A 22,531-nucleotide genomic window follows, 5' to 3' on the forward strand; every position below is an offset into this window, starting at 1 on the left:
TGTCGGGTGAATGTTTGTACGTGTACCATTCTACTTAGTTTATGCGTGCTCCTGTGGTGGAAAGTGATTATCGGAGCCTGGACGTAAACTGATTTATAACCAGGATGATATCTAGGGTAGGTGACAGGGCTTCCATGCCTCCATGGATTGCAAAACAACAAATAGGTGCTTCCCTTACTGTGGAAACTCACATTGCACTGAACTTAATCCCTTAAACGCTGCCTGAACGTTTTCTCTACGTCGTGTTTCCTTTAAGTTTCTGGCCCCATCCCAAAGCCCATGTGTGGGCTGTTATGACCTACCGATGACCTTGACAGAGTCAAACAAGCTGTTAATCCTAAGTCGCGAGGTATTGTGGGCAGGATCACGAGTGCTTTTCATAAGCCCCTAGCAGATACCTTTCAAACTGCAGTTATTATTTTCTATCATTTATGGTGGTCGGGTATCGGGGATAGTACGATAGGCGGCCATGCCACGTTTCCAAACACATTGTGAGCTGATTTGTTCACAAAACATTAAACATAAAATAAGGACAAGACAATGTGACGGCGGACTCAAGTTAATTTAAGCGCTCCATGTAATGGCGTGTAACCAAGATAACGATTGGCACTGGGCAAAGCTATACACGTTTTATACAAGTTTACAGTCAATGTATCAGAATAACTTTAACTGACATACTTAGCGATATTAATATAATTATTTCAAGAACATTCCAATAAAAGTCGCCGCGGTGAACATCGAGTATTATAAGTTATAATAAGTTATGAAACAGTACTCTGTTGCATGCCAGATAAGAGTAAGTAGAGAGTTAAAATAATAGTATACCAACTCAAGAGCACACGCTATCATTTGTTTAACCCACATTTTCAACGTTAAGAGTTTGTAGATAATTATTATGTATAACGTTATATACAATGCTTCTGCGAACTTGAATTCTTTTACAGTACCGACTTCCATGGCCGTGGCATTGAAGCTAGTCCTTTTGACATTTGACACAACAGATGCGTGTAACTGGCGTAACGCTGTTCTAAAGTTACGATAGTGCTCGGCTTTTTTGGTGACGCCTCAGGGGCTGAGGCACTTTTAAGTCTGGTTATTCCCGCTGATGGGGTTGCCGAAGCCCACATAGCTGACTCTCTGGCTCGGCGGTGTGAAGTTGTCGTCATATGTGAAGGCTAACATCGCCTCCTGGAAAAACGACGATAAATGGGGTGATAAATGCAGATGATCGGTGTCACAAAGGAGATTAAAAATCGTTCAACCTCCTTGGTGTTATCAAGCGCATATCTTGGGGTGCCGTGGACATCGCATGAAATGTATTCATCGCAAAAGAACAGTCAGATATTTTCGTTGTGCAAAAGAGATTCCTATAATGGTTCTGGATGCCAACAGTATAGGCAATTGCAAGCTCATTCAAAATGATCCCTCAGATAGTGTAACCGTAGCACAATAAAGACACATATTTATACGTAATATGCTGATGTATGTTAATCATAAAAATATGGTAGGACTACCTTGTCGTATTTCACTCCTTCCTCGTCTAGGCGCTCCATGAGATGCATTCCGTGTTCTCGGATCGTTCTCGCGAGAAGTGGGTACTCGTGAACTCTCGTGATGTACGCCTTGACCTCGTCCCGAGTGTACAAGTTTGTCTGTATGTCGACACGAATTTATTCTCAAAGTTTCGCTTTTAAGTATTAGACAAAGTCTAATTGGCATAATTGACATAATTGATAAAGAAATAACGAATCTACGAAGGTCACACAATATTTGTCATGTGGAGGAGCGAGATAATAATCGTTATTCAATTATTTGTCAGTAGAATTGCTTTATTTCGAGTTACTTACGTGGTTATTCCGGGTTGCAATGGCGTCCGTGTGTCGGAACGCCTTTGGCAGTGGAAGGCAAACTTCATACGGCAAACTGCAGCTCCCTTCTTCCCCGGACTCCATCAGCACAACACCTTGGTACTGGAGAAGGAGAGTATTATGGGTATCATATGGAAGTAATTTTTCTCTCTGGATAAGTTTTATGTAGTTACCACCACACTAAGGACGCTGGTTGAAAAATAGTAAAATTAAGCCAAATGGAGACTAATTTGCCAGGGGAATATGGCCAACACAGGGTAACATTTGCCAGCCATCTCTATCTCTCCTGCCCAATTATTCACCCTTTTTTGTCGAATTCTGCTATCCATAACCCCTTTGGAAGGCATGGTGGAGGTTAAGCGTTATGTATTTATGATGTATTCATAATGACTGCGGATACTTAGCCTCCATAGCAGGCGCTACTACAGCGTGCAACAAATGTTGTTGAAAACGGGGCCCATCAGAACACGAACGGTAGCAGTCAGAGCACGTCGTAGCTAATATCTAATAAGAAGAAAACATCATGCGGTATCAAGGCCCATCTTAGCTTGGTCTACTGTTGAGGCTGATATAGATGGAGTAATGATATCCATGACATGCACCTGCATCGTGTTTTAAAAATGATAAAACTGTCTGCCATTCTAAGTACAATACGGAGACATATCCCAGGCTGCAAGAGGTACCACAAGGCTTGCTGTACTCACGTTGAAGAACAAAGGCGCCGTAAGACTGCCAAGAGAAATGCCGCCAACATTGTCTCCGGCGAAGTATTTGAGAAGGGGGCGAAAGACCTTCCTTCCAGAGTGATGGGCACCACAGCCAACTTCATAGTGACACACACCCTTGTCTAAAAAGATTGAATAAAGGAAAGGCGTACCAAACAAACAATTAGGCTACTTAGCTTGGAAGTTCGTCTGTATTGGTAGAAGACAGAAGGTTTAGAAATAATCATGAAGATGGGTTTTAATTGTCTGTCTTTTCTTCGTTTAAAAAAAGAACAACTATTGTACTGTTTAAGTCCGTTTGCATGATCATACTTACAATCTGTTACAGTTATCTCCCAGAAGTCTCCGAAGTCCTTGGTCTTCCTGATCGGCATGCACTCGGTCGTCTTGCATCTGGGCGGCATCGGGACGTAGACGATCTCGCGTTTTCTCGTGGGATCTCGCGGAGCCTCGTCCTTCACGGCGTGTTCTTGTTTAGACCGCTTGTTTGTTCTTGGTGTCTGGTCACGATAAAGAGATGGAGACTGGCGTACAGACAGACATAACATAAGCATTCTTTACACGACCATCCTTTTTGATAGCGCCGCCGTTCGTATTACACAATTCATTAAATATATAGAGTGAGATTAGAGAGAGAGAGAGAGAGAGAGTGTGTGTGTGTGTGTGTGTGTGTGTGTGTGTGTGTGTGTGTGTGTGTGTGTGTGTGTGTAAGAGAAAGAGAGAGAGAGAGAGATTCACAGATAGAGACAGAGTGAGTGAGTGAGTGAGTGAGATAAATACATATAGATATATAAAGATGCGTAAGACCCTTACCCCGTTTTGATAACACTCCACTTGACATAATTTTTGGGGAGAGCTTATCAAAACATAATCCAAAATAACATATATTCACGAGCTTCACGTATTAAAGAATTATCTACTGCATTTGACCTACTTCTGTTTCGTCCTCCATAATGATGATTTCGTTGTAGCGCTCCTTTTCAGCCTCATCCGGATCGTAGATCAGGATACTGAATACCTCTTTCTGAAGGAAAGAAATGTTTGAAAAATTGTAAAATTGCTTATTTTCTTCTCTCAAGTATTGAGTAGAAACACAAATACTTTCATATCTTAGTGCGAAAATAAAGATGGATGCCCGGAAGTATAAGAATCGATGGGAGAATATTTTCAGCCATGTATTAAAAGTGCAATCTTTTACATAACGAAAGATGTTGCAAAGATGTTATTACGGACACCACAAAACAGAAAGACGACACTGACATGGAACCCTGAATTATGTACTTACCAATGAAGCATGTACTCTGACGGTCCTCATGTCGTGCAGCAGGTTGCGGAACTGTGCGTACACGTCCATCGCTCTGTCCGTGGTCACGGCACCGGGGAAAGACTGGTAGAACCCTGGCTGGTCCCCGAACTTTGTGATCACAACCTGCAAATACAAGGCCTGACTATAAACCCGTCTATGTTAAAATCTAATGATGTCCAAAAAAGAACATGCAATGTCCATATATATGTTTCAATCTTTAAAGAAAAGCGAGATGAAGCCGAATCTATATACTTTAGATTACTATACTTGAAAGTTGTACATGATGTATGTATTTGTTGACATTTGTTTGCTGTGATGTGTGCCAAATCTCTCCAAGCAGAGACTTCGGAGGGAGCTGCTAGGAGTGGTCGCGAGGGAGGCAGACGAAAAAAAATCGCGGCCACTCCTAGCTCTCCGACCGGACCTCTCCTTGGAGAATATGTACCAAGCTAAATGAGGAAATGTACGATAAAGGTCTCCATTCGATCATATGCACGAGTTCGCACCTCCGTGTCCAGCGGCCACGGCACGTCCTGATGGTGCTTGTGCGGGACCGGCAGGCAGGTGGAGATAGTCATCGCACATTCCTCCGCCTTCCCTTCGGTCATGTTCACCTAACGGAACGAATATTGGGGGATGGGGGTTTCTAAACAAGTCACGTTTGGAACCGCATTTACTTGCCGCAGCGCAAGCGGTGAAAAGTAGCCTCGGTATTAATTGCCTTCATCACGGTAGCAAAAGTGCTACAAAAATGCTGCCTGGTTATTTCTGGTTGTGTTGAAAGAACTCTAATATATATTCGAATGAAAGTTGTATTGAAGCTTACGATTGTTTGATCTTAATTGAAACAACGTTGACGCGCGTGAATTTGTATGGAATGCGAATGGATACAACTGCACTTACCGTCATAGCCAGGGGCATGACCAAGTCCATGTCTGCGCCTGCGCTGTTCATCCCATTGATGTAAGACAAGAGGCGGTTCAATGACGAATGGCGGGTCGACTCCAGGTCGCATGACTTCTGTTCGACACACACCCACTTATCTGGTAGACAAAATGGCGTCAGTTTAACTTTGGTTTCTTTGCTTGTAACTACGTACCCCTCCTCTTTGTTGTCATTGTGGAAACATCATGGACATATTTTACGGACATATCTTAAGTGTTATAGTCATATCTAAAGTATTATAGCCACATGAATGACAAGATACATACTGTTGCCAGCACTCATCTTCTTCCTGAAGTTCTCGTATTTCTTCAGAGTCTTGAACGATGCGCATTCCCTCTTGGAGCACCTGTCTCCGATGTCTGGTAGTTTGTATTTTTCGTCACTGAAATGTAATTTTGACACCTATAAACGCAACGCCTTTGACACTAATTAGAAACCCAAAGTTACTAACACAATATATGTATATAACTCTGTCTTTGCTTTTAACAATTGTAACGAAATATACACGATGCATAGTGAGACCATCGTGTTTTCTCACTTACTAAAGTTTGTTAGTTGCAATAGATCATTTAAAGATAATATCTCTGTGCAAAAGCCATAACCCGTGATCCACCTGCAGCAATGGCAGAAAATGCTTCCCTCCTATCATACGCACATACCGTGCGCCATATTGGTATCTGATTGGACTCACTGATATGCTAATATTCACCAGTATGGCAGCAGACGCAATTCATGTCGAATGAGTATACTCTATACGTCTGACGGTACGAAAGATGGAAGAAAAGGCCGCCTGACCTGACAGGGAGAGTGAAGACAAATTCCGGTGCGCGCTCCTGAGTCTTATTGCAATCTGCTGCATCAAAAAGGATCTGTAGAAAAGCACAGGGAGGATGTAAAATACTAGAAGAAAGCACTACGATTTTCGAATGAAACACAAAACTGACAAATACAAATAACGTTACTTCTTAACTGACTCGAGAAGCTTTGTTCAACATGTTTGTTTGTAGCAAGTAACTGCAAAGTATAAACATTTTTTTACTGTCGTTTGATGATGCAATATATGTATATATACCTGTTTGAAATTTCAAACCCATTTACAGACTAGTACATAACAGGTAACGATGCACTTTCTTTTATTCCACATGTACCTTCAAAGTTTAAACTGGAATACTAAGCGACGGTCCATGGTTCAAACTTACTTCGTTATGACGGTCGAACAGTCGTGATTGGCTGTCGTACTCCGATACCGTCACCCTGTCCCGCAGACGACACAGCCCGTTGTCCTGGAGCTGGTCGCTAAGGTGACGTGCCTGGTCCATGATGACGTCAGGACTGACGTAGCCGGTGAAACATCTGACGTACGTGTCCAGGTAGTCAAAGCGTTTCAGGAGGAGGGCTCGTTTCTAAACAAGGCAACAATGTTTGTTTAAATTAGCATGAAAGTTATCATCTACGTTTGACAATAGCCTTGTGACAAAGTCAGTCCTAATGTAAAACCCTGTCATAACTACTGCTAAACTAAATGCCTATGGCCTATAATTCAACATTACGAGTACCAGAAAGACATTTCTGGGCAAAGAGTAGCACATTGCTGTGGACTAAGTGTTACAGTGTGGTAGATGTTCTTTTAATGATTAAAACAAAAGACCGCAAAGGTACCAGGTTCAGTTCGCTGACGTCTGCTACAGGGTAGTAGAAGAGGAAGAACTTGTCGCATCCCTCGTGTCCCCTCCGGTACCGCTGGGTGATGAACGTGGCCTTGCGGGGTAACATGTCTGTGGACAGCCTCGAGAGCTCGTCTGGGACAAGAAGTTGTGTTTTAATCATTTCGAGCAGTGAATACATGTCGTCAGATACGGGAGAGAGACAGCTATACTAACTAATAGTTGCCTTTTTTTACGCAAACGTAATCGTTGCAGTACGACCAACTTCCATACTATCCCAAGTTAAAGAAACAGGAAAGTGTCACTGGAGTAGTCCACAGGCAAGCAACTTAGTTGATGTGCTGTCGTTTTAAATGACCAATCACCATCTTGGATCTATGTCTCATCCAGTATGGCGGCTGTATGTACTACAGCCACTTATATCCAAAAGTTGTAACGTCACATACAAACATATCCAATAGCAGGGAATGACTTGTCCAATGTCACTAGTACTCACTACACTATAGTACCTCGTACCTGTCTTATTCATGTGTCTTTTGATTGGTTCAGTTCCTATCGGCTCCACGTAGTCGTAGTGACACGTGGCCGGCATGTGACCAATCAGATGCAGGTTCCCATAACTCCGGGTCTCAATCCCGGTCTTGTAAGTCTCAAGCACCTTATACTTTGGGCAACTTTTTGCTGAGGAGAGAAAAACAAAACAGAATCTTAATAATGAAAGGAAAGTAATCGGTTTCCATGTAAGGTATATAGTTAAAAGATACGTCGTTCAGAAAATTTATTGTACTCTACTCGTAAAGAACACGTACATGTGCAAAACTTGTCCCCACACTGCGTCTTCAGCATCCACTTGGCCGATTCGTTAAGAGGAGGCCCCCACGTCTTCAGAGGATCGTTTGCAGAATCTCTTAGACATGACGGGACGTTGAGGAAGCTGAATTCTCTCCCGTAGACGAACTGGCGGTAGTTCTGGGTCCGCTCGTTGGTGGCGAACACCCAGATCTCGTTGTACCTTTGAACCCGTCTTCTCGATGAGGAGGTTCTAAAATTGTATGGAACATGTAAATAAAAAGGTAAAATAAAAAGTAGCTAGTGGTAGTGCAATGCGGCTTCGCTACGGCTCGCGTTTTTTTTTTTTTTGCCAAGCACACCGGGTCACCCTTATTCTTCTCGACAAGTGTGTTGGGATATATTTTACGAGGTTGAGGCTGATGCATGAATCTTCCTCATACGCTGGGCCGCCGGCTTTACTTCACCATCCGAAATGACGAATGCAACCCTTTACAACATGTCCGAGCTGGGCCCTAGGATCGAACTCGGGCCCCTGGATCCACGGAATTTGATCCAGATGTCGAAGCAGCGGGGTTGCGTTACCGCTTGCGCCATTTATGACATGTAGAGCTTTTCAAACTCATGCAAATCTAATAGACGTAATAGAAAATGTAGTAATGATCATGATGAAGATGGTTATCATGATGACAAAATGATAAACAACAAAACAACAACAAAAGCAACAATGAAGATAATGATGATGATACTAATCATGAAAACGGAAGTGATGATGAAAATAAAAGGCACTGAAAGGCGTACCTACGTTTCTGTGCCCTGTATGAGTCACACTCGTGGGCATCGCCGTAGAGAAGGCAGTGTCGCCAGTTCCGCGGTTTGGGCGTCTTGAACGTCTCCATCCTGGAAAAAGTCAACAACAAGAACAAGGGGGAACTGTTTTTGTCAACTTAGAGGTCCCTACGGCTCGCAATGCTGTCACAGCTACACGACTAACTTTTGATATTTTTACAACTTTTTTATATAATCAGAAGTGTAAACTTTTCGGAGATTGTTATACGAGTGCTTGTCTACTGCCTTACTTGGGATAACGGGCCACGTAGAAATAATCCTGCTCGCCGTCAAATGGTTCGGCGTTCTTCTGGAGTGATCTGAAGAGTTTCCGTGCCTGGGCTTTCACCAGGCGGCGCGTGGTGTACCCCAAGAAGGGGCGGACATACAAGACTGTCTCCGGCAGAACGTCAATAACCACCTGTGAAAAAAATACAGGAGACTACAAATTATACACGTGACATCAAAACGTATCTAGATCCAAGATGGTAACTTGCCATTCATTCAAGGTCTGGTGCCTTTTTGACATGCAGTGGTAAAAGCAGGCTTAAAAGGGTAAAGAGGAATCAAATATTCGGACCACAGTGACTTCTGACATGATGACTTTGCAAGAAACCACCCAATTCAAGTGACTGTGAACACACCATACGAAAAGAAAAGTGCACCTTTGGATGCTGAGGGGTCGGAGGGTCTGCATGGAGGTTCCTGGACACCAGGGCAGCCACGGTAACCGCGTCTCCCGTCATGCTCAGCTGCGTCACAAACGGTACCGTCAGAGGCATCTTTATACCTGTCGACAATTGAACGGTTTAAGACTATCAATATTCTTTGAGAGTCGCACATATCGACACGCATACATACACACACGCACACTACAAATACACACACACACACGCGCGCGCGCAAATACACACCCAACGTGCAAACACTTGCACACACACACACACAGACTGGGTGCACACACATGCAGATCTACATACACACGCGCGCGCTACATACACACACACACACACGCGCGCGCGCGCGCGCGCGCACACACACACACGTTCAAAACCAGACATCCTCCATACCTTTGCTATTTTCCCCCTGTATGTACATAACCAGTCTCTCGGCTGCTCGGAGCTGGCCGTAAGAGAACGAGTCGCTGTGCTCGGTTGTGGAGACCCACATGGCGCTGGCGTAGCGCCGAACCTCGTAGTCTCCGGTAGAGCACAGGGTTTCAAACGGCGGACACTCCTTGTCACAGAAACTCGGCAGATTCATCTGACTGTGTGAAGAAACACACCATTATAGGACGTTTGCAGTCACGTGACGTTCTAGATTTTCGGTCGTCATCTTCGTTCTTTCAGATCTACCAACATGTCAGCGAAAGAAATTTACATCTACCAAAGGACCTACGACGTTACATTTAACGTTACATAAAGCGAACACTGCTGACCTCATTTACCCTACACCGTAAGACCAACAAACTGCAACCTTTATGTACAAACTAATACAGCTATTCTCATTAAGATATACATCACGGTAAACGTTAGTTAAATTAAATTTAGTTTATTTCGTCAGGACATACATGTCGCAAACTGTCGCTTTTCAAAGATTCCTGGAGAGAGTACCCCAACATAAAGTAATAGAACGTTACATCACAACAAATGATCACATTGGAAACAGAATAAGTAAACCTTAATAACCTGATAAGTAAATGTCGTAAGGAATATAATAACACAACGGTAAAGCTTTTAAAGTGTTTTTATGAAAATGTGCTGTCAGAGGAGTAAAAAGATGGCAGGAAATGACGATATGTTTCAACAATGTCCACCGAGCATGTACGATGTCTCTCCACACCACGCAAATGGCACGTGTTCTGCACCCTCTCACCAACACGCACACTTGTTTACACCACTTCTGTCGGCGTCCAAATTGGACAATTTCAAGGGACAGATGTGCCCTTTTTGCCCTTCAATTTGTTTTGAACAGTATGGGTTTATGTTGTGGTAGATATTACATTTACATCTATTACACGTGAAACCATACACACGAGAAGGATTTACTTGACGGGGAAACGGTGAGACATTTCTACACCATTGAGCATAGCTAGAACTTTATCTTGGAAACATGGTAATAGCACGATATTCATGAAGTTAGCACTACTATCGCACAATCGAGTTGCTATATAATGAAATATACAGGAAGCAATGTTTACGCGCATCTATACATATTTTCATTAAAAACAAGAACACGCTTTAGGAGCTACGCTGCTGTGTACCTCATGGCACAGCAACAACGAGCTGTGAAAAATGGAATCGAAACAGCAATGAACGTTCCAAGCTCCAAAATTGTTACAGACCATTTCACAATTTGTAAAGATACCAGGTATTCATCGTATTGGTAAGCCAAGGAATTCTTGGTCATTTTTTTCTTGAATGAAAGCGGAAATAAAACATGTCCTAACCGGCCACATTCCCAAGTACATGGTCACAGCATCTGTAATCATAGCTTTCTCAATGTGCATATGTTAACGACAACTTACCTCTCAGACGGTGCCGAATTCAAGGAGTCGACAAGGAGACAGAGTATTTCCATGCAGAACACTACAAATGTACAAAGCGCCATCGTCCCAGACGGATGCCTGTAGAAGAGAAGTCTATCAGCACGATGCAAACATGCTACCCACAACTTTCGTCAGGCGAAAGACCTTGGTGGGTTGTTATACCCTGTCGGAAACCGCAAAAGTGTTGTGCGGGTGACGAAAAAGCCTTTTTGGCGCTCTGCTGGTCCACTTAAGCAAACCAAGATTCCCTGTTTATCATCACTTAAGGGCCCCTGAACTGACAGGTGTGGTCTGACCCTTAACCCGAGGTGCTCTGGAGTGAGACCAGATCTTAAGCGCTGAGTGTTGCGACTGACCTAATCATAACAAAGCAGGAGACCCTACATATTCCCCGCCCCCTCCAGTTTACAAACATGCACTACCAAGAGACATGGCCCGTTCGGAGGACTAAACTTACTTAAAAGACCATACACAACATGAAAGCTTATTGAAAGCTTGCTGAAGTAGAAATATAAACGAATTTCAACATTTTACCTTAGGTTACCTAAGACCTGAGGCCCTCTCGTGCCTACAGGGACATACTGGATAAAATGTTGATTTAGAGTAGAATTAAAAATGGCTTTAAATGGATTTCTTGTTGACAACTTTTTTTTGTACGAGTTTTTAAAAAAATCTTGTTCCATCCGGTATATTATCGTGATCTGAGGATTACAATAAACATACAAGAGGTTAATTATAGAACATACCCCAACAATCCGTCTAGTATGATGTTTTAAAAAATAGTCGTACTTACAGAGAGGAGAGACAACGTTCTTGTCGCTAACCCTTGAGTATAAGCACGGACCCGATATTTGGAATATTCATCCGACGAAACACGATGCCATTAAAGGTGAACGTAATACCAGTATTTCTTTTCTTTTACGCCTGTCCGTTAAGTTCCTGACGTTTCTGTCGAGACCTACTGATCACATGTAGCACCCACGTAGAATAAGGTCATAAACTTTAATTGCTATTTTTGGCGCGATTAGTTTGACTTGTTTACACTTCAAGAATATCATGTTGAAGATATTTCCTGACCATGCGCGAATTACTTTTGCTCCAGGAAATCTCTTAAGGTATAAACCTTTAAGGACTGGAAATATCTTTGCATCCACGCCACAAAGTTTGAACCCCATCGAAGTAAGATACTGTACATCTTGATATGTTCTCAGTGGTTTTATTAGTTGTTTTTTTTGGTGACATCTCTACTGCGAATTCATGACATATTACTGCTGTGCTTCACAATTGTTTCGACCGCGCATCTTCTGCCTCGGAATGAGGTCCCTGAGAAAATTCATGAGCTTATGGTAGACTCGACGTTTTTTTAGAGGGCTTGACTACGTTCAGTTACTCAATAGATGTAGCCATTTTGCTTGCTAAGGTACCAAATTTGTATCAGTTAGTTACAGGGTAAGGTAGCAAGGGGGGGGGGTAAGGCTATTACACTCAAGTAAATCTCTGCATGAGTCTAACAGGGATCTTTGTTCGCAGAAGTCAGCTTCTCCAGATGACCTTGAACACTGACGTCCTCGGAGTGTTCTACCCGTGTGCGTGTGGCCACGTACGCGCGGACCAAAGTACTAAAGACCACGACACCGCCCGTCAAATATGTCAACAGTGCCCGGGTAACAAGATATCGGGAGACTACTCTCTCTCTGTGTAAATGTTTAAGTTGAACCGCTGGCGCCATTGATAGTTGATAAGAACACATTTATAAGCAGAACCGGATAAGAAAGGATCGATAACGCGCGACGTGATGACATACCTTTCACTCATGTGTACATTGCAAATATCACCAGAATGTCACAAGATGTTGTTGGACTTTTATTACTTTGTTTTCGACACTCAGTATTAGGTAAATCTGGGGACAGCTACACTCTCATTGCATGAGGGAGGTATAAACAAGGATACATACAAACACACAGTGTCACACACACACACACACACGCACGCACGCACACAGATAGATAGACAATTCAAAAGATAATACGTCACTCTCCAGGGAAAGAATAATTTATGTACACAAAAATGTTAATACAGTGAAATAGCGACGGAAAAATGGCGTTTATAGTTGCATCCCTTCCCCACCCCTTATGCAAGGTCCATAGTCCGCCACTTAATCAACATCGACCCTCAAACTATCAGAGAATTACTGCCGTCGCCTCATTTTTCTCGCCAAAAGAACGCATGGCGACTGTGTACATGGCATGATCTGCCCGGTTGATACACCTACACGTACTAGCCAAAGAGAGGTTTCACTGTGTCGTCGGGTTTAAAAAAGCAGCCACTGGGATCTTAGATATTTGAATTAAAAACAAACAAACGGGAAGTAATTCAAACTTCATATATTTTGTGAATTGTGATTGTGAATACATCTGTTGTAACTGTGTTTTGTTAATTTGACCAATTTGACCATTTGTTGAAAGTATTCAGGCAGTGCCATCGCGAGTGATTCATACTTTGAACCTACAGCACATCAGTGTGTAATACTCTGTATGCATGTATGTATGATGTTGTACTAGTTTGCAATAGAACACAACTCATTCACAATTGTTGATACATTTGTTTCTGCCATATGTAAACGCAAGGTACCAACTCCCCCTCCCACACGTCATTCAAAGAAACTGTTGACAGATCCACCATTTTCCATGCTGTGGAAGAGGCATTGTGGAAAGCACTGGCTTCTTTTAACTGAATTAACTCAAGCATCTAGAGTGTTCCTAAAAGTAGCAACAGATATCTTATATTTAGTACCCCTAAAACTATCTACAACAACTACAGATTTCGATTGACTTCAAAACATATCACTGTTAGCATGGGAAACTTTATAGAAGTATTTACAAGGCTGGAGGATTTTCCCTAAATAATGCGCGTCTGCATTATCCCATGTCGTACTTAATCCGTAACAGCTATCTATTCTACAACAATAAATAAAAACTACAACAATACAACACAACTATACAAGGTGTTACAGGCCGTTTAGTCAGGACCGGAGTCACTAGCGTGGCTCGGCCCGGACCTGGCTCAAAACTCTCTTCATCTCACTTCCATCTCTCTGTACGGGCCCTCGTCCTCCAGGATTGCACCGTTAGTGTACCCATGCGCCTCTGCGGCGGACCCGTCAATTTGCTGCGACGGGGGTGCCATGAGCTGTAAATAAAAGGAAAACCATTTACACCAGCAAATTTCTCAATTTCACACTGTCGGGTATAGTGTTAAGCATTTTTCCAAGGGCTACATGCAATATAAACCCTGGAGTAACTGTGTCTGTGACTTTGTTTTGGTCCAGGAAATTAATGCTTGTCCACTCATCCGAAAATCTATTGGACTAGCCCCATAGTGCTGTAGCGTCTACCGGGCTCCAGAGGCGGCTCGAAAGAGTAGAAATTGGTTGAATAGACAGATAGAAAGCATGCCAGAGGAGTAGCGACAAAATGTTCTCCTATAGCGGACTAACTCCTCTGGCATGTTATCTAACGTATCTATTTGACCAATTTCTACTCTTTCCAGTCGTCTCTGGAGCCTGATAGACGCTAATTATGTTGGATTATGTGAGGGAAAAAAATCACTTACCCGCTGATATTCGTTGATGACGTCTTGGTACACGTTGTCGTCTGGTCGGGTGGTCTCATCGAGAACGGTCTCCGAGTACGACGGAACGGTCTGGACAAACAAGAGAAGGTCAATTTAGTTTATGTCAACTCAATTGGGAAACTTTCCGGACAAATTACGAAATAAGATGGTTGTGCTCTGATCATTAATCTTGCGAAAGTCTGACTGAGAGAATAACAGTAGAAACCACGTGATTTCAAGTGTTTTTGCTTGTCTGTTGCCTTTATATCAGCAATATAATTTTCCGATCAGTAAGAATTTGTTAGACGTACTTACCTCATTGCCCAATGTCATTTCGTACATGTCTCTTCGTTGTGAATTCTTTTTCTGAAAGGAAGCAGATGGTAGAACTTTATATATTTGATAATCAATGTCACAGCGCATAGGAGACGGCATCGTTTAAGAATTCCAACCAAGCACCAAGGACAGGGCCTTTTTAATATTTGCGGGGGTGTTCCGCACCAAGGACAGGACATTATCATATGGTTGCGGAGGGTGTTCAGCACCAAGGATATGCCTTTTTGCGGAGGGTGTCCAGCAGCAAGGACATGCCTTTTCAGTATTTGCGAGGGGTGTTCGGCACCAAGGACAGAGGCTTTTGGTATTTGTGGAGGATGTTCAGCACCAAGGACAGGGCGTTTTGATACTATCATATACTAGTATATGGATCGCGTCAAGAACGGTCATTTTGCCTGCGTGCCGTCTCCTTGTGTGTGAATGGTGTTTAGCACCAGCCTCAGACAACTGTAGCATGAACTAGGAAAAGTTTCAAACACAGATACGTACCTCTAGAATTCTGTTCAAAGCCTCACGGTAGGACTGCGTTGTCTCGTTAGCGTCTGAATCGTAGTGCTGCTCCAGCGACTGGAACTTCTGAACTTTTAGTTCGCTGACCTGGGAAAATGTAGGAGATGAATGATATGGTAACCATGTCGAAAGTATACGTTGGAGGCGGTTTAGCATAGTTCGATGGATCTTGACATTCGGTAGTTGATATCATCCAATTGTGTCTTTATGGAAGGTACCATTATCAATCAGCAGATAAGACGAAAAGTGATAAAGGTAAGCTGAAAAGAAATTGATGACAAGAAAATGAAAATATTTTACTGCTTACGGTTTGCCGGGAAGATACCGGGAAAATAACATGTCAAGCAACATTTCACGAAATGATTTTCCGTTTTTAGGTCGTCACCAACCCAATTTTGTGACCCAATCTTGATGGTCCTACATCCACTAAATGTTTCTATGAAATTACACGAGTTCCTTCCAGCCCGCAAAACTTACAGGAGAGAAGGTGTTGAGTCCGAACCAGCGGACCCAGAGCGAGTTCCCGTTCCTGCCCTGCGTCACCTCGCCCGGCCACCAGAACGCCCGCACGCCCTGTTTGCCCCAAACAAGGTCTCCTACTCCGACAGGCTAGACGAAAAATAACACAAATACTTTGACTTTTTTAACGTGTGTGAAACGTAGTGTAAAGACAACACCATATAAGAGATAATCAACAATTGTCTAACATTAGACAGCACGATGGACAGGGCCTTATGCGGATGATGTTCAGCACCAAGGATACGCCTTTTAATATTTGCGGATGATGTTCAGCACGAAGGACAGGGCATATTGATACTATCGTACATGGATGGCGTTAAGAACTAGGAAAATATCTATTTGCCTGCGTGCCGTTTCTTTGTGTGTGAATGGTGCTCTGGAAGACATTACAGGGTGTTATCTGCAGTTACAGCCCTACAATTGTTTCTACATCACACAATGTTAGAGGAAAGTTGCGATGTTACCTCAGCCTTCTTTCTCCGCCGACAACAACAGACCGCCAGAACGATAATAAGAAGCCCTAAAGCCACCAGCCCCAAGGTAACCCCGGCAACCAGGGTAGAGTCTGTGGGAAAGAAAGTTTGTAAAATAACCGAAAAATGAGTGAGCTTCTTATAGTGAGACTAGAAATGTTGAAATACAGATATTTTTTACCTTAACGTTAAAATAGCTTAATTCTCGGTCATATTGCACTTTTCTTGTTTGTAGTTTCCTCGCTACCGCTCATTTTCTTACTTTTTATGTTTGTTTGTTCGAAAGAAATTCAGTGAAGAACGAAAAAAGATGAGAAGAAGGGACACTACTAACTGTAGCATTTCCTTCCCGGCCTGCCCTGCGGTGACCTGTCCTGGTAGCCCGTGCGGCACAGACAGGTAAACCCGCCCACCTGGTTCTCACACCGCGCGTCAGAGCTGCAGTCGTTACGGTCCGGGCTGGCGCACTCGTCGTAATCTGGGCAAAGACATGTCGGAAATGACATGTTATTGTTTTCAAGCATCGAGTGAAGGCATGTCGCACATGTTTCAACCCTTCCTTTTCTTAACTTGTTAACTCAGTGTTTGTGTTCTGATACTTTTATCTGGCAGTTTGCTCGTCATAAGAGCCAGACGCGTAACTTTATTTGGTCTACGATACACGATAATGGCGCTTTCTTGCACAACAGATTGCGGCAGTTAGTAACACTGCCATACTTTCACATTTTCTAATGAAAATAAATGGGTTTGGATGCTGGCATGCGGCCCAATGGAATCTTCTCTGGTTAAAAACGTCTCAAAAGGAATCACTTCTGTGCCCAGATATCGCTGACTTACCGGTGACTTCAACCGCTGTCGACATCTGTAGTGCGGTGCCCCCTGCCGACTGGATAGCGTTTTGCAGGGCCCTGCTGACACTGCTTGCTGTCTCTCCGCTACCTTCTGCCACATTCACCGTATGGGTGCCGATCACACTGCCCTTCCGGAATCCCAGAACTTGCACACTTCGGAAGACATTCGCTAGGGGGCTGGAGAGGTACAGGCTTGTCATCTGTGTGTGGATAGAGAGGTAACCACAGCAGTTAATAATATCACGACAAACGAAGATTACCACACACTTTTCTCTAAATTCACTATGTTGCAATGAGTTACACGCTATGGGTCAAGAAGACAGTGCCTAGAAAGCAAATTCTTGTAAAGCCAGAATAGTTTCACTCAAAGGATTTACAGCCCTGAGATGTGCGATTTTAAAAGGAACTGTAAGTTCCCAAAGAAGATGCCAGGGAGTTATCTTGATGTTTTATACATGGTGTACCTAGATACAGTGAAAAGTTAGCTACACGTGCTTACAAAACCTTTGCATGAAATCTGATATTTCCTTAAAGTAATACCTCATTGGAGTAGATGTCAGCTAGCTGTCTGAACTCGGCGGAGCTGCTATCAGAGTAGGCGTCCGTGTAGTTGAAGGCGAAGAACCGCACGTCTGCTTGGAACGCCGCTACAGCTCTGCACGTCCCGCCCGTCCTGACGTACCCCGGGACGCACGCGCAATGGTATGATCCAACTGTGTTCACGCACCTGGAGTTCGGAACATCGGCGCAAGGGGCGCTCCTACACTCGTCTTCATCTGCGATTTGGGAGATAAGATTAAAGGAAGTCTTTCAGTGAATATTTGTCTGATAGAACGATGCCCATATGAAGTTGCTTGAATCTCTATTTTGCATACTAGTAGTTTGTTTGTCCTTTAATGACAGTATTTTTTGTATTTTGTGTGTGATTCTTAATTACCCAGGGGTAAGAAATAAACAAAATTTTATCTGATTTTCTAGAATTTCAAAGTTGGACACTCACCCCAGCAGACTGTTCCATCACCGGTATACCCTGTGGCACAGACGCAGTTCGCTTTACCGTCGTCTGCTTGGATGCAGTTCGCATTGGCGTCGCATGCGACGCTGCAGGCGCCTAACGCTGAAAAAGAAAAGACAATAACGTTAACTCTTACACTCAATGTCCTTCTCAAGCAGACCAGTCCCTAGTCAACTTTGTGAATGATTTTGACGGGGCTCCGCTTTTATGCAAAAATGTGTGCAGATGAAGGCTTCACAATGGTAAACAGGAAAGGCATTTCGTACCTTTACTACAATCCAGTGTCCCAACGCCGCCTTGTCCACTGCCCAGCGGTTTGCAGATGCCGGTCCCTGTCTGATTCACTTCAGTCCCATGTATCTCAAACGCCACACATAGGTGTGTAAAGGAACTGCAGTTAGCCCGGGGAACAGACACTTGAGCTGACAGGTCGAACATCTCAACAGTTTTGCCGCTCTTTATGCCTTGCCTGATCAGAGCGGTGTGCAAAGGCCTTACGGTGGCGTCGGTGGGTCTAGACACGGCTGTGGCGACGTCAAACTGTGCACTGTCGGTAAGGTAGACCTATGGGGAGAAATAATACATTTGCACTTAGAATTTCAGATTCAAAGAGCTGCCGAGTTCCAAACTAGAAGCACCATGTATCAACTTGCTGTTGTATGTACAATAAATGTGAACATTTTTGACAACGCCTCAGTAGTAAAGTCGATATGGTGGTTTACCAGTTCAAACCAAACAAACAAAAATGAACATGCCTACCTTAAGTTGCAGTTTCCCGCTGCTGTTGGGAAGGAGGTCCCCGGGACCGATGTTCCGTATGGCGAAGTTGAAAACGATCGTAGCGCCCTCTACCGGACTAAACACGTCACTGCTCCGAGAAACGACGTCAAGCGACTGTGCTTGGAGAACTGCAGGGGGCAGACAAACGAAGAAAACAGTCTTCAGACAAGATTTACAACGTTTATGTAGAACAGTGCTCTGACTATTGAAATAAAGAACTTCTGCATCGGACACATACTACGGGACAAAAAAGATTAGCCGGGAAATCAAAATTAAAAAAGAGAAAACCATGGCAAAAGTTCACAAAGACAAGGGACAACAAACTGACCTGAAAACTGTTTATCTTACATGTATACATAGGACATTCTGTTCTGACTGTTCTGTTGTGGGAAAAGTGCTCTGAAAACACAGCCTTACCTGGTAACTGACGAGTAGGCGATGTCGGTCCAGTTGCGGTAGGCGTCACGGTTGCCGTCACTGGTGATATAGATCGCACCGCAGGAGACACGAGCATCGTGTCTGTCTGCATTGTCGCTGTCACCTGTGAGGTGTCGAGCCGCACTGTGTTCAGTTGTGCTGTACTGGGTGTCGCTGATGCACGTAAAGATGAGGAAACAGCTGACCGAGAAGCGTCCAAAAACGTGGTGGAAGGCGCCTGTGTGATAGTGCTATATGACGGTCTAACGAGTGGTGCTGATGGCCTCAGTGAAGGTGTGGCGGTTGAAGTCGGTGTGCCGAGAGAGCTCATGGTGGAGGCTGATGTGCCTATGGTATGCGTGATGACTGGGGACGGTGTGATAACAGGCGTGATCCATGAAGATGGTGTGCCCGGGGAAGTGGTGATGACAAGCGACGACGTAGGCACGACGGTGCCCAACATTCCTGATGAAGGTGTAATAACTGGAGCCGATGTGCCGAGAGACGGTGTCACGACTGGAACTGATGTGCCTAGGGACGGAGTCATGACCAAAATCCCGAGGGACGATGTCACAACTGGAGAAGTGCCCAGGGACGGAGCCACAACTGGAGCCGAAGTGCCGAGGGACGGCGATATAACTGGAGCCGAAGTGCTGAGGGACGGTGATACAACTCGAGCTGAAGTGTCGAGGGACAGTGTCATAACTGGAGAAGTGCCGAGGGACGGTGCCACAACTGAAGCCGATGCGCTGAGGGACATCACAACTGGAGAGGTGCCGAGGGATGGTGATACAACTGGAGCCGATATGCCGAGGGACGGAGTCACGACTGGAGCCGATGTGCCGAGGGACGGTGCCACGACTGGCGCCGATGTGCCGAGGGACGGTGCCACAACTGGAGGAGAAGTGCCGAGGGACGCTGTCATAACTGGAGCTGATGTCCCGATAGACAGTGCCACACCTGGAGCCGAAGTGCCGAGGGACGGAATCACAACTGGAACCGATGTGCCGAGGGACGGTGTCACAACTGGAACGGATGTGCCGAGGAACGAAGTCACGAGGGACGATGATGCAACTTGAGCTGATGTACCGAGAGACGGGGTCATAACTGGAGCCGATGTGCCGAGAGACGGAGCCATAACTGGAGCCGAAGTGCCGAGGGACGGAGTCACGACCGAAGTGCCGAGGGACGGAGCCGCGACCGAAGTCCCGAGGGATGGTACCACGACTGGAGCCGACGTGCCGAGGGACGGCGCAATGGTTGGATCCGACTTGCCGACGGACGTTGCGAGAAATGGACTCACTGTACTAAGATGTGGCGTGACGAGAGCAGTAGATAATGTGATGACGACGGGTCCTAATGACGGTGTGGCACCAGCAGATAGGCCCGAAATGCCGGGCAGCGCGTCAACAGGAGTCGAAGTTCTGAAGGGTTGTGCGGTGGGGGATGGTTCTATGTACAAAATATTGTTTGTTTGTGAGGAGAGTACAGACGGCTGGGTCGTTGGTGACAGCGTTGGTTGTAGCGTAGTCGCATCTGTGCTGTCAAGATGAGGCGACTGGGTAGAGGGACCAACCGATGTTCGGGAAGGACTCGGCTGAAGAGTTGCTGAGGCAGTCTGAACGGCCGATCCCAGTTCGGGTTGTCGAGACTCAGTCGCTATGAAGAAAACAAGCATTTTGATTAGTCTAATTTTGATCTACGGATATTTCTTATCATCACAGAGTTACGTGGGGCTTGTAAAAGTGCTGCTGTATTGCTCCAGATCTGTCGACAGGCACATGTAAGTTATAGACAACTTTGTATGCGTCTATTGACATCAAATAAGTAGCTTAGACGGCTCAGATCACACGAAACTTTCTTGTAAAGATACTCCTGACGATGTAATGTAAAGAAAACGTCACAGTAAACATACAAATAGCTGTCATTGAAATACCAACAGCTATATGGAAATACCAACAGTTATGTGAAATAGCACTATTCAAACAATGCTGTGATTATGTGAGTCTTGTGAAATGGGTGCTGATTATTACATTTACAACTTTAACAGAATACAATACACCATTCACGTGTAACGACATGTTCAACTGATTCTTTTTTTTCTTGTTTCGCGAGCATTTCCGATCAGCTTTACACACATTTTAGTAAATAGTTGTACGTACATCCGTGTGATTTCTAGTCAACTTGCCCAAAATCTCAAATCTCTAAAACTCAAAGTAGGATATCTGCTTTTGATTTTAGGGGTGAGTCTGTATAAAATCTAAGGCGAATCATAACTAGACATAAGAACGACTTAGTAGTTAGGACGAGTTGGATTTAGGGCAAGTTGGCCCGTGTTCTATTTCTATCATCAAGGCCAGAGCATCATGCAAAACGTTGCGACATATTTTGCTAATGCCTGTGTGGAAATACAGAGTTATGTGATATCAGGCAGTTACAACAATTCTATTTTTTACACATTTAATGTCATAGATCCAAACAGCAAGTCCGGATCACGTTCTGGGATCTACGTTCCTCACCACTACGCATGGCCCTGATGATAGACACAGACAAAGAGTTGGAAAACAGTTAACAACTTCAACTTGAACCCAAGCCATGTACTCACCCGATACGCTCAAGGATGCAGCCGATGGGTGGACGGCAAAAATAACGATCAGCACAACAAGTTGCTGCAGCAGCATCTTCGCGCTTGTGGCAGAAAACTTGTCATAAAAATTGCTACGGGATCTTCAGACGGTCGACGGGATTGTAGGCGCGTACGTGGATGTCCTGGAGCTCAGGTAATGATTGTCTGGCTCCCAAGCTAAGGTCCGAACACGCTGGTCGGACGGGTTGTGATCAGTGTGGTATGTGTAAAATTTGCATTTCTTTGAGGTGCTTATCATGCCTATTAACTCAGGCGCTAATTGGCCCCCACTGATAGCAATACCTGGTGTTGTCTCATGAATTTTGCTAATAAATCAAACTATCAACGAGGTTGTATACTAAAAAAAATACTTACTTTTCAAACTCGTTATTAAGCGTATTCTTATAATTCAATTGAAATGTTTTGATGGAGGAATGTCAATTTCTGCAATTTATGGGATAAACGACAGTTTCAAGACTTGATCATAAAAGTTCCTAAATTTAGTTTATTCAATAAAGACTTTGAAAGTAGCACTTTTGTTGCGAATACAATCTCCACCTCATTTGTCATTTCTAGAGTCATTCCCTCAAGTAGGCAACGATTCTATATGCCTTGTCATGTTCTTATAAATACCTTGACATTATGGCAAGTAGCCATGAAGAAACCAGGGAATGCTGTGTAATAACATTTTTTCTTAATGTTATCTATATTTTCTTAAA

The 22,531-nt window shown here is 44.1% G+C and overlaps 2 protein-coding genes across 4 annotated transcripts; both read right to left on the reverse strand.

Annotated features, from left to right (window-relative positions):
• Nucleotides 1–559: 559 nt before the first annotated feature.
• LOC136442140 (uncharacterized) lies at nucleotides 560–11,687 on the reverse strand. 3 transcript variants are annotated; one of them, XM_066438798.1, is made up of 21 exons: nucleotides 11,467–11,687; nucleotides 10,653–10,751; nucleotides 9,196–9,392; nucleotides 8,791–8,915; nucleotides 8,377–8,546; nucleotides 8,099–8,197; nucleotides 7,318–7,550; nucleotides 7,025–7,189; nucleotides 6,504–6,643; nucleotides 6,044–6,247; nucleotides 5,640–5,713; nucleotides 5,111–5,226; nucleotides 4,803–4,942; nucleotides 4,406–4,513; nucleotides 3,879–4,022; nucleotides 3,528–3,617; nucleotides 2,910–3,117; nucleotides 2,573–2,715; nucleotides 1,848–1,970; nucleotides 1,515–1,652; nucleotides 560–1,188 (listed from the first exon to the last, which is right to left on the reverse strand). In XM_066438798.1, exons 2-21 carry the CDS (start codon nucleotides 10,733–10,735, stop codon nucleotides 1,084–1,086), a joined length of 2,805 nt encoding a protein of 934 aa, XP_066294895.1. In that variant the 5' UTR covers nucleotides 10,736–10,751; nucleotides 11,467–11,687; the 3' UTR covers nucleotides 560–1,083. The 3 variants fall into 3 exon arrangements, with proteins under 3 accessions (XP_066294895.1, XP_066294896.1, XP_066294894.1); XM_066438799.1 differs by lacking the exon at nucleotides 11,467–11,687 and having other exon boundaries at nucleotides 2,910–3,093; nucleotides 10,653–11,031; XM_066438797.1 differs by lacking the exon at nucleotides 11,467–11,687 and having other exon boundaries at nucleotides 10,653–11,031.
• Nucleotides 11,688–12,523: 836 nt separating this feature from the next.
• On the reverse strand, nucleotides 12,524–22,108 carry LOC136441598 (mucin-2-like). Its single transcript, XM_066437972.1, has 14 exons — nucleotides 21,792–22,108; nucleotides 19,187–20,845; nucleotides 18,749–18,897; nucleotides 18,256–18,553; nucleotides 17,975–18,091; nucleotides 17,515–17,750; nucleotides 16,961–17,174; nucleotides 16,458–16,601; nucleotides 16,115–16,215; nucleotides 15,609–15,740; nucleotides 15,111–15,218; nucleotides 14,601–14,651; nucleotides 14,286–14,375; nucleotides 12,524–13,862 (listed from the first exon to the last, which is right to left on the reverse strand). The coding sequence occupies exons 1-14, from the start codon at nucleotides 21,865–21,867 to the stop codon at nucleotides 13,749–13,751; spliced, it is 3,489 nt and encodes a 1,162-aa protein (XP_066294069.1). The 5' UTR covers nucleotides 21,868–22,108; the 3' UTR covers nucleotides 12,524–13,748.
• Nucleotides 22,109–22,531: the final 423 nt, after the last annotated feature.

This window comes from Branchiostoma lanceolatum, chromosome 9, assembly GCF_035083965.1.
Source record: "Branchiostoma lanceolatum isolate klBraLanc5 chromosome 9, klBraLanc5.hap2, whole genome shotgun sequence".
NCBI lineage: Eukaryota > Metazoa > Chordata > Leptocardii > Amphioxiformes > Branchiostomatidae > Branchiostoma > Branchiostoma lanceolatum.